The sequence below is a fragment of the Gopherus evgoodei genome, chromosome 3, assembly GCF_007399415.2.
Source record: "Gopherus evgoodei ecotype Sinaloan lineage chromosome 3, rGopEvg1_v1.p, whole genome shotgun sequence".
Taxonomy (NCBI): Eukaryota; Metazoa; Chordata; order Testudines; family Testudinidae; genus Gopherus; species Gopherus evgoodei.
The window spans coordinates 9,071,955-9,085,758 of NC_044324.1; the positions used below are offsets into that span (position 1 = coordinate 9,071,955).

At 56.4% G+C, this 13,804-nt stretch overlaps 1 protein-coding gene across 1 annotated transcript in view; it reads left to right on the top strand.

Annotated features, from left to right (window-relative positions):
• Window positions 1–13,804, top strand: part of IFT172 (intraflagellar transport 172) — a 129,116-nt gene that overhangs the window by 107,826 nt on the left and 7,486 nt on the right. The window contains exon 36 of the mRNA XM_030554343.1: window positions 2,188–2,283. Within this exon, the coding sequence (XP_030410203.1) occupies window positions 2,188–2,283 (96 nt within the window). The remainder of the gene's footprint in view (window positions 1–2,187; window positions 2,284–13,804) is intronic.

Here is a 13,804-nt window from a genome sequence, read left to right on the forward strand (position 1 = left end):
GGAGGGCAGGGCTTTCCAGGGCTCAGACACTGGGCGCTGGGGATCTGGGCAGGGCAGAGGGAGGGCAGGGCTTTCCAGGGCTCAGACACTGGGCGCTGGGGATCTGGGCATGGCAGAGGGAGGCAGGGCTCTCCGGGGATCAGACACTGGGTGTTGGGATACGAATGGGGCAGAGGGAGGGCAGGGCTCTCTAGGGCTCAGACATTGGGCACTGGGGATCTGGGCAGGGGTCTCTGGAGCTCAGACACTGGGTGTTGGGTTACGGACGGGGCAGAGGGAGGGCAGGGCTCTCCGGGGATCAGACACTGGGCGCTGGGGATCTGGGCAGGGCTCTCCAGGGCTCAGACACTGGGTGTTGGGTTACGGACAGGGCAGAGGGAGGCAGGGCTCTCCGGGGATCAGACACTGGGCGCTGGGATACGGACGGGGCAGAGGGAGGCAGGGCTCTCCGGGGATCAGACACTGGGCGCTGGGATATGGACGGGGCAGAGGGAGGCAGGGCTCTCCGGGGCTCAGACACCGGGCACTGGGGATCTGGGCAGGGGTCTCTGGAGCTCAGACACTGGGTGTTGGGTTACGGACGGGGCAGAGGGAGGGCAGGGCTCTCCGGGGCTCAGACACTGGGCGCTGGGATATGGACGGGGTAGAGGGAGGCAGGGCTCTCCGGGGATCAGACACTGGGTGTTGGGATACGAATGGGGCAGAGGGAGGGCAGGGCTCTCTAGGGCTCAGACATTGGGCACTGGGGTTCTGGGCAGGGCAGAGGGAGGGCAGGGCTCTCCGGGGCTCAGACACCGGGCACTGGGGATCTGGGCAGGGGTCTCTGGAGCTCAGACACAGGGTGTTGGGTTACGGACAGGGCAGAGGGGGGGCAGGGCTCTCCGGGGATCAGACACTGGGTGCTGGGATATGGACAGGGCAGAGGGAGGCAGGGCTCTCCGGGGATCAGACACTGGGTGCTGGGATACGAATGGGGCAGAGGGAGGGCAGGGCTCTCTAGGGCTCAGACATTGGGCACTGGGGTTCTGGGCAGGGCAGAGGGAGGGCAGGGCTCTCCGGGGATCAGACACTGGGCGCTGGGGATCTGGGCAGGGCTCTCCAGGGCTCAGACACTGGGTGTTGGGTTACGGACGGGGCAGAGGGAGGCAGGGCTCTCTGGGGATCAGACACTGGGCGCTGGGATATGGACGGGGCAGAGGGCGGCAGGGCTCTCCGGGGCTCAGACACTGGGCGCTGGGATACGGACGGGGCAGAGGGAGGCAGGGCTCTCCGGGGATCAGACACTGGGCGCTGGGATATGGACGGGGCAGAGGGAGGCAGGGCTCTCCGGGGCTCAGACACCGGGCACTGGGGATCTGGGCAGGGGTCTCTGGAGCTCAGACACTGGGTGTTGGGTTACGGACGGGGCAGAGGGAGGGCAGGGCTCTCCGGGGCTCAGACACTGGGCGCTGGGATATGGACGGGGTAGAGGGAGGCAGGGCTCTCCGGGGATCAGCCACTGGGTGTTGGGATACGAATGGGGCAGAGGGAGGGCAGGGCTCTCTAGGGCTCAGACATTGGGCACTGGGGTTCTGGGCAGGGCAGAGGGAGGGCAGGGCTCTATGGGGCTCAGACACCGGGCACTGAGGATCTGGGCAGGGGTCTCTGGAGCTCAGACACTGGGTGTTGGGTTACGGACAGGGCAGAGGGAGGGCAGGGCTCTCTGGGGATCAGACACTGGGTGCTGGGATATGGACAGGGCAGAGGGAGGCAGGGCTCTCCGGGGATCAGACACTGGGCGCTGGGGTTCTGGGCAGGGCAGAGGGAGGGCAGGGCTCTCCGGGGATCAGACACTGGGTGCTGGGATACGGACAGGGCAGAGGGAGGGCAGGGCTCTCCGGGGATCAGACACTGGGTGCTGGGATATGGACATGGCAGAGGGAGGGCAGGGCTCTCCGGGGCTCAGACACCGGGCACTGAGGATCTGGGCAGGGGTCTCTGGAGCTCAGACACTGGGTGTTGGGTTACGGACAGGGCAGAGGGAGGCAGGGCTCTCTGGGGATCAGACACTGGGTGCTGGGATATGGACGGGGCAGAGGGAGGCAGGGCTCTCCGGGGATCAGACACTGGGCGCTGGGGATCCGGACTGGGTCACTGTCTCTCATACATGTTGGCTCCGGGTGGCTCTCAAGGCATCTTTGTCCTCAGGACGTCGTGGCGGCCAAGCTCTCCATCTCCCTTCTGCGCCACACTGAGCTCATCCCTGCAGACAAGGCCTTTTATGAAGCTGGCACAGCAGCCAAGGTAAGAGGCAGCCTGATGTGCAGGGGCCAGTGGCAGGAGGGCCTGGTCACCTGGCTCCCAGGGGCTCTCTGTCTGCAGTGGGGTAGTGGGTCCTTCTCGGGCAGCTTTCCTTCCCTCCCTCCCTCCCTCCCTCCCTCCTGCCTGGTGGGCTCCTGCCCCATCTTCCACCAGCCCCTCAGCAAATGTAGCTGCAAATGCCCCTCCTCTGGGGGTTCTCCATGAGCATGTATCCCATGGGGCATGAGGAGAGCATGACACGCCTGGCAGGGGAAGGTGGGAGAGTTAGGGAGAGAGGGATGGGAATGGGCCCTGGGGGGAGCGATTCCCCCCTCGTTGCACCCCTGGCCCCCAGCGCGATTGGGAAGACAGGGAGGATCTGGCCAAGAAAGCTGCCCTCCTGTGCCATCTAGGGTCCTTAATTACCTTGACCAGTCCCCAGCCTGGACCTCCTCTGCCATCACCACCTCCTATGCTATTGCCCCTCCAGCTTCTCCTGCCCCTGCAGACTGTGCAGGGAGGGTGTGATGGAAGGTGAGCTTGGGGCACTAGTGTCATCCCGCCAGCCACAGGCTGCGTCTCATGCTGTACCTGCCCTGGGTGGCCCCTGCTGGCGCACACCAGTACCGGGGTTGTGCGGTGAACATACGCCTCCTGTCTGCCCCTCACTGCATAGCCAGTGCATGACCCACTGGGGCGTTCACTGTGTTCGTCTGATCGGACTGGTGGTGCGTGACACATGGGCTCATGCACATGCTCATAAAATACACTCATGCTGGCAAAACTCCTGGGCTTCAGGCTGAAATAGTGATTTTGTAAATACACTTAATAACTAGGAGGGTCGTGCACCCTCCCGCTGCCTGGAGTGGTTCATGCCTGTGAGTGCCGCGCTCATGGCAGGCTGTCGAAAGCAGGGCAGACGCCCTATGCTGCTGTGTTCTGCAGTTAGCTGCCACCAGCCCAGTAACAAACATGGACTCTGGAAGCACTAGATGAGCCTCACCATGGATCCCTGACAGGCCCCTGGGGCCCTCCTGTCTCTGCCACCCAGGCAAGCTGGGCTGTGTGATTCTTTGGTTGCCATACACCAAAGATGAGAGAAAAGCTTCAGATTGGCATCAGTCCCAAGAGACCAGTCACTTACCCCAGGTCAGTTTGTACCTCAGATCTCAAACCACCAGCGCTTGTAGCCAGTCCTACAGTAAACGAGCTCAGGGTGTAGTGGCTAGGAAAAGAAATGAGAGTTCTTTACAGTTTAAAACAGGTACACAACTGAGTTACAGCCTGTGGTTCCAGAAGGTGACAGAGTTGTAGTAATCGGTCAGCACTGAATGTCTTTCAGGTGTAACCCAGGTTGACCCTGGGGTTCCCTGCTTTTGTTTCCTGGCTCCAGTCCTGTGAGAGTCCAAACAGCAGAGATGACAAATTGTCATGTCAGCTATCTTTATTCTCCTCTCTCAGAATTCACACTGATGGGACCAGCTTTTTTGACAGTAGCACCTTCCTGGGGGTGAGAGGGCTATCAACCCAGTCTTTGTATCATGATGCTCCACAATGGCCCATTTAGTTTTGATAGTCCTTCTTGATGGGCAGGGCAACCTCTCCTCCCGCCTGCGTTCACAAGTCCAGAGCAAGCATTTATACCATTACAAAGCAAAACGTACATATCACCTTACAGCATGGGATACAGGTATTACAAGTCAGATTAATGCAGGCAGCAACTTAGAAGCATTCTATAGAGTCTAACCACCTCCTCACAAGCCTAGCACCTGTCTTCAAGAGTACTAGTGTACAGGTGAGCTGGTTTGTTTCCCAGCTATGAGTTTGTCTGTGCTCAACTGATGCCTACAGCCTTGGCAAGAACTGGCACTGCTCTACCAGCATCATAGAATCATAGAATATCAGAGTTGGAAGGGACCTCAGGAGGTATCTAGTCCAACCCCCTGCTCAAAGCAGGACCAACCCCAACTAAATCATCCCAGCCAGGGCTTTGTCAAGCCAGGCCTGAAAAACCTCTAAGGATGGAGATTCCATCACCTCCCTAGGGAACCCATTCCAGTGCCTCACCATCCTCCTAGTGAAAATGTTTTTCCTAATACCCAACCTAAACTTCCCCCACTGCATTTGAGACCATTGCTCCTTGTTCTGTCATCTGCTACCACTGAGAACAGTCTAGATCCATCCTCTTTGGAACCCCCTTTCAAGTAGTTGAAAGCAGCTATCAAATCCCCCCTCATTCTTCTCTCTTCTGCAGACTAAACTATCCCAGTTCCCTCCGCCTCTCCTCATAAGTCATGTGCTCCAGCCCCCTAATCATTTTTGTTGCCCTCCGCTGGACTCATTCCAATTTTTCCACATCCTTCTTGTAGTGTGGGACCCAAAACTGGATGCAGTACTCCAGATGTGGCCTCATCAGTGCCGAATAGAGGGGAATGATCACATCCCTCGGTCTGCTGGCACTGCTCCTACTAACGCAGCCCAATATGCTGTTCGCTTTCTTGGCAACAAGGGCACACTGCTGCCTCGTATCCAGCTTCTCGTCCACTGGAATCCCCAGGTCCTTTTCTGCAGAACTGCGGTTTAGCCAGTTGGTCCCCAGCCTGTAGCAGTGAATGGGATTCTTCCGTCCTAAGTGCAGGACTCTGCACTTGTCCTTGTTGAACCTCATCAGATTTTTTTTGGCCCAATCCTCTTATTTGTCTAGGTCACTCTGGACCCTATCCCTACCCTCCAGTGTATCTACATCTTCCCCTAGTTTAGTGTCATCTGCAAACTTGCTGAGGGTGCAAATTAATCCAGATCATTAATGAAGATGTGAACAAAACCGGCCCCAGGACCGAACCTTGGGGCACTCCTCTTGATACTAGCTGCCAACTAGACATGGAGCCATTGATCACTTCCCATTTGAGCCCGACCATCTAGCCAGCTTTCTATCCACCTTATAGTCCATTCATCCAATCCAGGCTTTAACTTGCTGGCAAGAATACTGTGGGAGACCGTATCAAAAGCTTTGCTAAAGTCAAGATATATCACATCCACCGCTGTCCCCATATCCACAGAGCTAGTTATCTCATTACAGAAGCAAATCAGGTTAGTCAGGCATGACTTGCCCTTGGTGAATCCATGCTGACTGTTCCTGATCACTCTCCAATGCTTCAAAATGGATTCTTGAGGACCTGCTCCATGATTTTTCCGGGGACTGTGGTGAGGCTAACCGGTCTGTAGTTCCCTGGATTCTCCTCCTTCCCTTGTTTAAAGTTGGGCACTATATTTGCCTTTTTCCAATTGTCCAGGACCTCTGCCGATCACCACGACTTTTCAAAGTTAATTGTTGTATAGATTAATTGTTGATTGACACCTTATACTGTAGTTATGGCATCAGCCACTGTTGGAAAACAGGGTATTGGGATAGATGGACCATTGGTCTGACCTAGTCTGGCCATTCTTATGTTTGTATGATGGAGTATGCAGACCTTGCACTGGCAGGGGAGGGGTTAAGGAGCTGCTCTGGCCTGGAGTGGCCCTGCCTGAGGAGTTACAAGGAGGGAACTCACCTGAGCTGGGGGCAGACCTGAGACTGGACCAGGTTGTGGAGCTCCGGCCCTGGAGAGAGGCTAGCAGAGCCCCTGCTGTCGCAGAGCAGGGTGTGCAGCCCCTGAACTAAAAGGGGAACAAGCTGAGACTTGCTCTGAACCCCCAGTGAGCCCTGCAGTGGGCAGTGAAGGAAGAGAGCCCAGAGCCTGCAGGGAGCTGCCTCCCGGTTTTTCTTTCCCATTCTTTTATAGCTTTGTTAGCTGTCTATAGGCTGTTGTGTTTTTCACGTGACATCCCAAGAGGGGATGGAAAAGCCAAGAGCCCTCGTCCGGTGGTTGAGTACCAGCCCACTAGAAAGACACATACTGCAGCACTCAGAGTGGGTATTGGACTCTCACATGCACTCCCCACCAGCTCCCACAAGGGATACTCTGCCACAGCCAGATTAGTGACACCTGGCTCCCTGCCATCGGGAAGCACAGAATGAGGCTTGATGCTGCTGCCTCGTTGGGGACAATCAGGCAAATTGGGATGGCAGCGAGCCATCTCCTCTGCCACCATGCTGCATCTCAGGGGCTGCTATCCGAACACAGGCACCCACTGCGGTCCTGCCCAACACAGCTGAGTTGTTCTTCTTCGAGATGTGTTGCTCATATCCATTCCAGTTAGGTGTGTGCGCCGCGCGTGCACGTTCGTCAGAAAACTTTTTACCCTAGCAACTCAGTGGGCCGGCAGGTCGCCCCCTAGAGTGGCGCAGTCATGGTGCTCGATATATACCCCTGCCGGCCCACCCGCTCCTCAGTTCCTTCTTACCGCCCGTGTCGGTCGTTGGAACAGTGGAGCGCGGCTTAGCTGACCTCCACTTCCCTAGCTACTCGTAATTCTCGTATATAGTTATGCAGTTATAATCCTTTTATATATATATTTGTATAGTTAGTTTAGTAATAGTTAGCGGGGTTCAGGAAGTAGCCCCTTTCCTGCACCCGGTGCCGGAGCCCATGCACGGCTCACCAGGTTTTAAAATGGGCTCGGCCTGCCAGAAGCCGATGCCGAAGGGAGATCACACTTGACAGCTAAGTGCCCCATTTGCAAGGCTTTTAAGCCGAGAACAAAAAGGAGCAGAACTTTCACTTACCCCTCCACCTTTGGCACCGAGCGATGATCAAGCAGCTGGCAGAAGCGCCTCCTCGGCACCGGACCCCGCCGGTACTGCCAAGGCCTTTCAGCACCGGCCGTCGCCGGCACCGAAGTCGACTCGGCACCGCTCCCTTCCTCCGAGGTCGAGAAAGCCTACAATTCCTGCTGGTGCCTGACGGCTCCCCGGCACGCGCCAGGGTTGAGCCCCCTGCTCCTGCTGCTTCCGTGCCACCTGCATCGCAGCCAGAGAGCTCGTCTAAGTCGGATTGCCCAGCACCGACACCTGCAGAGGCACCGATGACATCGGCACCGTCGATTCCAGTCCCCCAGGGCCATTGAATCCAGTGCCTGACAGCTCCCCGGCACGCACCGTGGTAGAGCTTACTGCTCCTGCTGCTTCCGTGCCAGCGGCACCGCAGCCAGAGAGCTCGTCTAAGTCGGATCGCCCGGCACCGACACCTGCTGAGGCACCGACGACGTCGGCACCGTCGATCCCGGTCCCACAAGGGCCGTCGAATCCGGTGCCTGACGGCTCCCCGGCACACGCTGTGGTTGAGCTTACTGCTCCTGCTGCTTCCGTGCCAACTGCACCGCAGCCAGAGAGCTCGTCTAAGTCGGATCGCCCGGCACCGACACCTGCTGAGGCACCGACGACGTCGGCACCATCGATCCTGGTCCCACAAGGGCCGTCGAATCCGGTGCCTGACAGCTCCCCGGCACGTGCTGTGGTTGAGCTTACTGCTCCTGCTGCTTCCGTGCCAACTGCACCGCAGCCAGAGAGCTCGTCTAGGTCAGATCGCTCGGCACCAACACCTGCTGAGGCACCGACGACGTAGGCACCGTCGATCCCGGTCCCACAAGGGCCGTCGAATCCGGTGCCTGACGGCTCCCCGGCACGCGCCATGGTTGAGCTTACTGCTCCTGCTGCTTCCGTGCCAACTGCACCGCAGCCAGAGAGCTCATCTAAGTCGGATCACCCGGCACCGACACCTACCGAAGCTCTGACGACCTCGGTACCGTCGATCCCGGTCCCACGAGAGCCGTCGAATCCGGTGCCTGACGGCTCCCCGGCACGCGCCATGGTTGAGCTTACTGCTCCTGCTGCTTCCGTGCCAACTGCACCGCAGCCAGAGAGCTCGTCTAAGTCGGATTGCCCGGCACCGACACCTACCGAAGCTCTGACGACCTCGGTACCGTCGATCCCGGTCCCATGAGAGCCGTCGAATCCGGTGCCTGACAGCTCCCCAGTATGCACTGTGGTTGAGCCTGCTGTTCCCTCCACGCCGGAGACATTACCAACGGCGAGGGATCTCATTGCCATGACAGAGTCGATGCTGCCTGACCCCGGCACCGCCAGTGCGGGTAATACAGTCTCTTCATATGACCATCCTCTGTCAGCACAGCAGAGCGGCACCGTGATCACGGTCCCGCAGACGCTCCAGGTCCCGTCGGCACACCCGACACCACTTGCAGTCCCGGTGCTGTTTTCCTCATCGGTACTGGTCGCACTTGCCGCACCGGTCGGTATCCCGTTCGCCGACCCGCTACTATCGGCACCGTTCCGACTCCCGGCACCGCGACAGGTACCGTGACTCCCGTAGCCTCTCCCCAAGCCTCAAGATCTCGGTCGACCTCCGGGCACCGTTCTGGTTGCAGGTCTGGATCTCGTTCCAGGTACCGGTACGCCTCCCGGTGCCGGTCCCCGGTGCCGAGTTGGGCAAGGTCCGATAGAGTCAGAGACTCTGCCCTTGCCTTTTTTTTTTTAGTGCCTCCATGGCCATCCAGACACGCATCCGTGTCATCCCACATGCGCAGATCTTATGCTCAGGACCACGATTCTGATACGCCCCCCGACAACCTGAGGTGAAGGAGGTCCCAGAGGTAGAGGACCCGGTATGGTGCCCTCTAAGGGGTACGACTACTCGTCTGTCCGCTCTCCTCTCTGCTCACTAGTCTTTCAGTCTGTTAAGGAGAGGTATTGGCATGGGGCACCAGCCCTGAAATCGAAGGAGGCTTGGCGAATGAACCTACTTGGCCGCCAGGTGTACTCTGCAGAGGCCCTGCAGCTCTGGGTAGCAAAGCAACAAGCCTTGCTTAGCTGCTATAATTATAGCACCTGGGTGAAGGTAGTTTAGTTTATGGAGTTTATCCCTCAAAACTCCCGCCAAGAGTTCGCTGCCGTCTTGGAGGACGGGGGAAAAAGGTACCCAGAGCATCCCTCCAGGCCTCGTTGGACGCAGCAGACTCAGCAGCCAGGACTCTGGCCTTTGGTGTCGCCATGAGGTGCATCTCATGGCTTCAGGTTTCAAACCTCCGGCCGGTGCTGCAGTATGCCATTCAGGACTTACCCTTTGTTGGTAAAGGCCTCTTCGCGGCAAAGACAGCCCCAGGCTGCAAAGCCTGATGGACAATAGGGTCCTAATGCGCTCTCTCAGCATGCATATGCCAGCGACCAAACGCAGGCCTTTCTGTCCCCAGCGGCCATACTCTGTGCCTAGCCAGAGACAGGACTTTGGCAAACGGCGAGGCCAAGGTGGTCGCAGACAAACATCAGGACCCCTAAAGAGCCAAGGTCAAGGTCCCTCGCAATTACCACTGGGACCAAAGATGAACCTTCCAAGGTGCGCCTGAGAGCTGTGTACCAGTCACAGGCCGGGATCCCAATCCCGCTCTCTCCTAGCGTGGCCCCAGTTAATTTCAGATCGCTGGGTCCTGTGCACGGTGGAGCATGGGTACCACCTCTAATTTGTTCCAACCCTGTCCCCCTTCAGGGACCCCTCTCACGAGCAATTCCTCGTACAAGAGGTGCAGATGCCAACGGACGGAAGGGGCAAGGGGGTTTACTCCCGTTATGCCCTAGTCCCCCACTCGAATGGAGGTCTCAGACCTTCCTAGTCCTGCGCGGACTCAACCAGTTTAGGATAAGATTGAAGTTCCGCATGGTATCCCTGGGAACCATTATCCCATCCTTGCCTCCTGGGGACTGCTATGCCGCCCTCGATATGAAGGATGCGTACTTTCACAATGCCATCTTCCCTCCGCACAGGAGATACCTCCGCTTTCTAGCGAACCGTCAGTACTTCTGGTTTACGGTCCTACTGTTTGGCCTTTCTGCAGCCTCACAGGTATTGACCAAGTATATGGCCATAGTCGCCGCCTACCTTCGCTGATGTCAGATATGCGTTTTTCCATATCTGGATGATTCGCTTATCCGAGGAGACACAAACCACTCAGCACGTGGGCATCGTCATGGTCTTATTCACAGGTCTAGGCCTGATGATTCCTATAGAGTAATCCACTCTGGTTCCCAAGCAGAGGTTGGACTTCCTAGGGGCTATCCTGGTCTCCAACCTAGCCGGAGCCTGCTTATCACAGCCGCGGTTTTAGGCGATGGCAACAATCATCCGAGGTCTGCAGACTTTCCCAACGACCTCGGCTCGCACTTGTCTCAGTCTCCTGGGTCCATGGCTGCCCGCAAGTTTGTAACCAAACACGCCAAGCTCCGCCTCCGTCCTCTCCAAGTCCGGCTCACCTCGGCGTACCGCCCAGACAGGGAGCCAATGGTCATGGTAATCACCGTTCCCTCAAGCACCTTAGGCTCCCTAGCGTGGTGGCTAACTCCCTCCCTGGTGTGGGCAGGGATGCGGTTCCATCCGCCCCAGCCCTCACTGCCCCTGTCGACGGACGCGTCATCTCTCTGCTCGAGTGCTCATGGTCACCTCCGAGCTTAAGGCCTTTGGTCTTCTCGGGAGCTGGCATTCCACATCAGTGCCCCAAAAATGAGAGTAGTCCGTCTGGCGTGCCAGGGGTTCCAGCGGCAGCTGCGAGGCTGTGGTATCTCGGTGTTTACAGCCAACACAACGGCCATGTGCTTCATAAATAACCAGGGAGGGACATGGTCCTCCCCCCTTTTGTCAGGAGGCCATCCATTTCTGGGACTTTTGCATGGCCCACTCGATGGAGCTGGTGACGTCCTTTCTCCCAGGCGTTCGGAACACCTTGGCGCTTTGACTCAGCAGGTCTTTCCTGTCTTACGAGTGGTCACTCTGCCCCATGTGAGGCGTTCTGCTTTCCAGAAGTGGAGATTTTTCCTCACATAGACCTGTTCGCTCACCGCAAGAGCAGAAAATGCCAGATGTTCTGCTCCTTCCAAGGTCTCTCCTCGGGATCGATCTTGGACGCATTCCTGATGCCGTGGAAAGGCCAACTCCTTTATGCCTTCCCACTGATCCCACTGGTTCATTAGGTCCTACTCAAACTCCGCAGGGGCAGAGCGCGCATCATCATGATCACTCCAGCGTGGTCCAGGCAGCACTGATACACCACGTTGCTCGGCCTGTCAATAACCAACCCAATTACCCTGCCACCCCACCCAGACCTCATCACTCAGGGCCACGACAGGCTTCGTCACCCGGACCTGCAGCTTCTTCGCCTCACGGTGTGGCTGCTGCGTAACTGAGCCGGGGTGGCAGGAAGCCTTCCACCTGGTCAACGTACCTGGCCGAGTGGAAGCATTTCTTCTACAGGTGCAAATACGCTCGATCTTGCTCCTACTGAGGTCTCGATCCCCTCTATTTGGCCTGCCTCTGGCCTTCAGCGGCAGGACCTGGCGGTATCATCGCTGAGGGTACACTTGGCAGCCATCTCTACCTTCCAGCCACGCTAAAGTGGACGTTCCGTGTTCTCACACTCTATGGGTTCTAGGTCCCTCAAGGGCTTGGAGCGCTTGCACCCTCGGGTGCGCCGCCCAGCCCCAGCCTGGGACCTCAACCTAGTTTTAACCAGACTTATGTCTCCCCCATTCGAGCCGTTCGCGACCGGCCCTCTGCTATACCTGTCTTGGACGACAACTTTCCTCGTAGCTGTTACATCAGCCAGATGAGACTCCGAGCTCAGAGCTCTTACGGTGGTTCCGCTGTACACTAGGTTTCACAAAGACAAGGTGCAGTTATGACCACACCCGGCTTTCCTCCCTAAGGTGGTTTCAGCCTGTCATGTTACCCACAGCTCAACGCAATGGGCGCAACAGTTGCATTCCCTGGACATCTGTAGAGTGCTCGCATTTATATTGCGCTGACAGAACCATTTTGTAAGGTGCCCCAGCTCTGTCACGGTAGCAGACCAAAGGGAAGGCTTGCTTGTTTTCCTCTCAGAGGATCTCATCTTGGGTGATGGCGTACGTCTGCACTTGTTATGATTTGGCTCATATTTCCCCAAGCCACATCACCGTGCATTCTACCAGGGCTCAGGCTTCATCTGCCGCCTTGCTGGCTCATGTTCCTACCCACGAGATCTGTCGCACAGCTCCATTGGTCCTCGGTCCATACCTTTGCTTCGCAGTATGCCCTGGTTCAACAGTCAAGAGATGCTGTAGCCTCTGGCTCAGCAGTTTTCATTCTGCCACATTTCACTCCGACCCCACCGCCTACGTAAGGCTTGGGATTCACCTAACTGGAATGGATATGAGCAATCACTCGAAGAAGAAAAGACGGTTACTCACCTTTGTAACTGTTGTTCTTTGAGATGTGTTGCTCATATCCATTCCACACCCGCCCTCCTTCCCCACTGTCGGAGTAGCTGGCAAGAAGGAACTGAGGAGCAGGTGGGCCGGCAGGGGTATATATCGAGCACCATGACTGCGCCACTCTAGGGGGCGACCTGCCGGCCCACTGAGTTGCTAGGGTAAAAAGTTTTCCGACGAACGTGCACGCGCGGCGCACACACCTAACTGGAATGGATATGAGCAACACATCTCGAAGAACAACAGTTACAAAGGTGAGTAACCGTCTTTTCTTAGCCACACTGCCTTGCTCCAAGTCTGGCTCTGCATCCCCCCACACCAACCTGCAGGGCGAGACAGTCCCCTGACCACTGGCATCCAGCAGGCAGGGCTGTCTCCTGCTACAGAGATCCTCAGGGATGAGCCTTCACCACATCTAAGGGGGAACATGGCAGAGCTTCCCTTGACAAAAATCTGGCTTGGCTTGTGACTAGGGTCTGAGGTGCCTGGCATGGGCCCTGCATTATCAGAAACACAGATTAATACAGTTTGTTGGGGAAGAGTCAACACGGCTTTTGTAAAGGGAAGTCATGCCTCACCAATCTGCTAGAATTCTCTGAGGGAGTCAACAAGCACTTGGACAAGAGGGATCCATTGGATGTAGAGTATTTGGACTTTCGGAAAGCTTTTGACAAGGTCCCTCAGCGAAGGCTCTTAACCAAAGTGAGTTGTCCTGGGATAAGAGGGAGGGTTCTCTCATGGATCAGTAACTGGTTAAAAGACAGGAAACAAAGGGTAGGAATAAATGGTCAGTTTTCAGAATGGAGAGAGGTAAATAGTGGTGTCCCCCAGGGGTCTGTTCTGGGACCAGTCCTATTCAACATATTCATAAATTATCTGAAAAAAGGGGTAAAAAGTGAGGTAGTAAAATTTGCAGATGATACAAAACTACTCAAGATAGTTAAGTCCCAGGCAGACTGCAAAGAGCTACAAAAGAATCTCTCAAAATGGGTGACTGGGCAACAAAATGGCAGATGAAATTCAATGTTGATCAACGCAAAGTAATGCACATTGGAAAACATAATCCCAACTATACATACAAAATGAGTCTAAATTAGCTGTTAGCACTGAGGAAAGAGATCTTGGAGTCATTGTGGATAGAACTCTGAAAACATCCACTCAGTGTGCAGCAGCAGCCAAAAAAGCAAACAATGTTGTGAGCCATTAGAAAAGGGATAGATAATAAGACAGAAAATATCATAGTGCCTCTATAAATCCACGGTATGCCCACATCTTGAATACTGTGTACAGATGTGGTCACCCCATCTCAAAAATACATTGGAATTGGAAAAG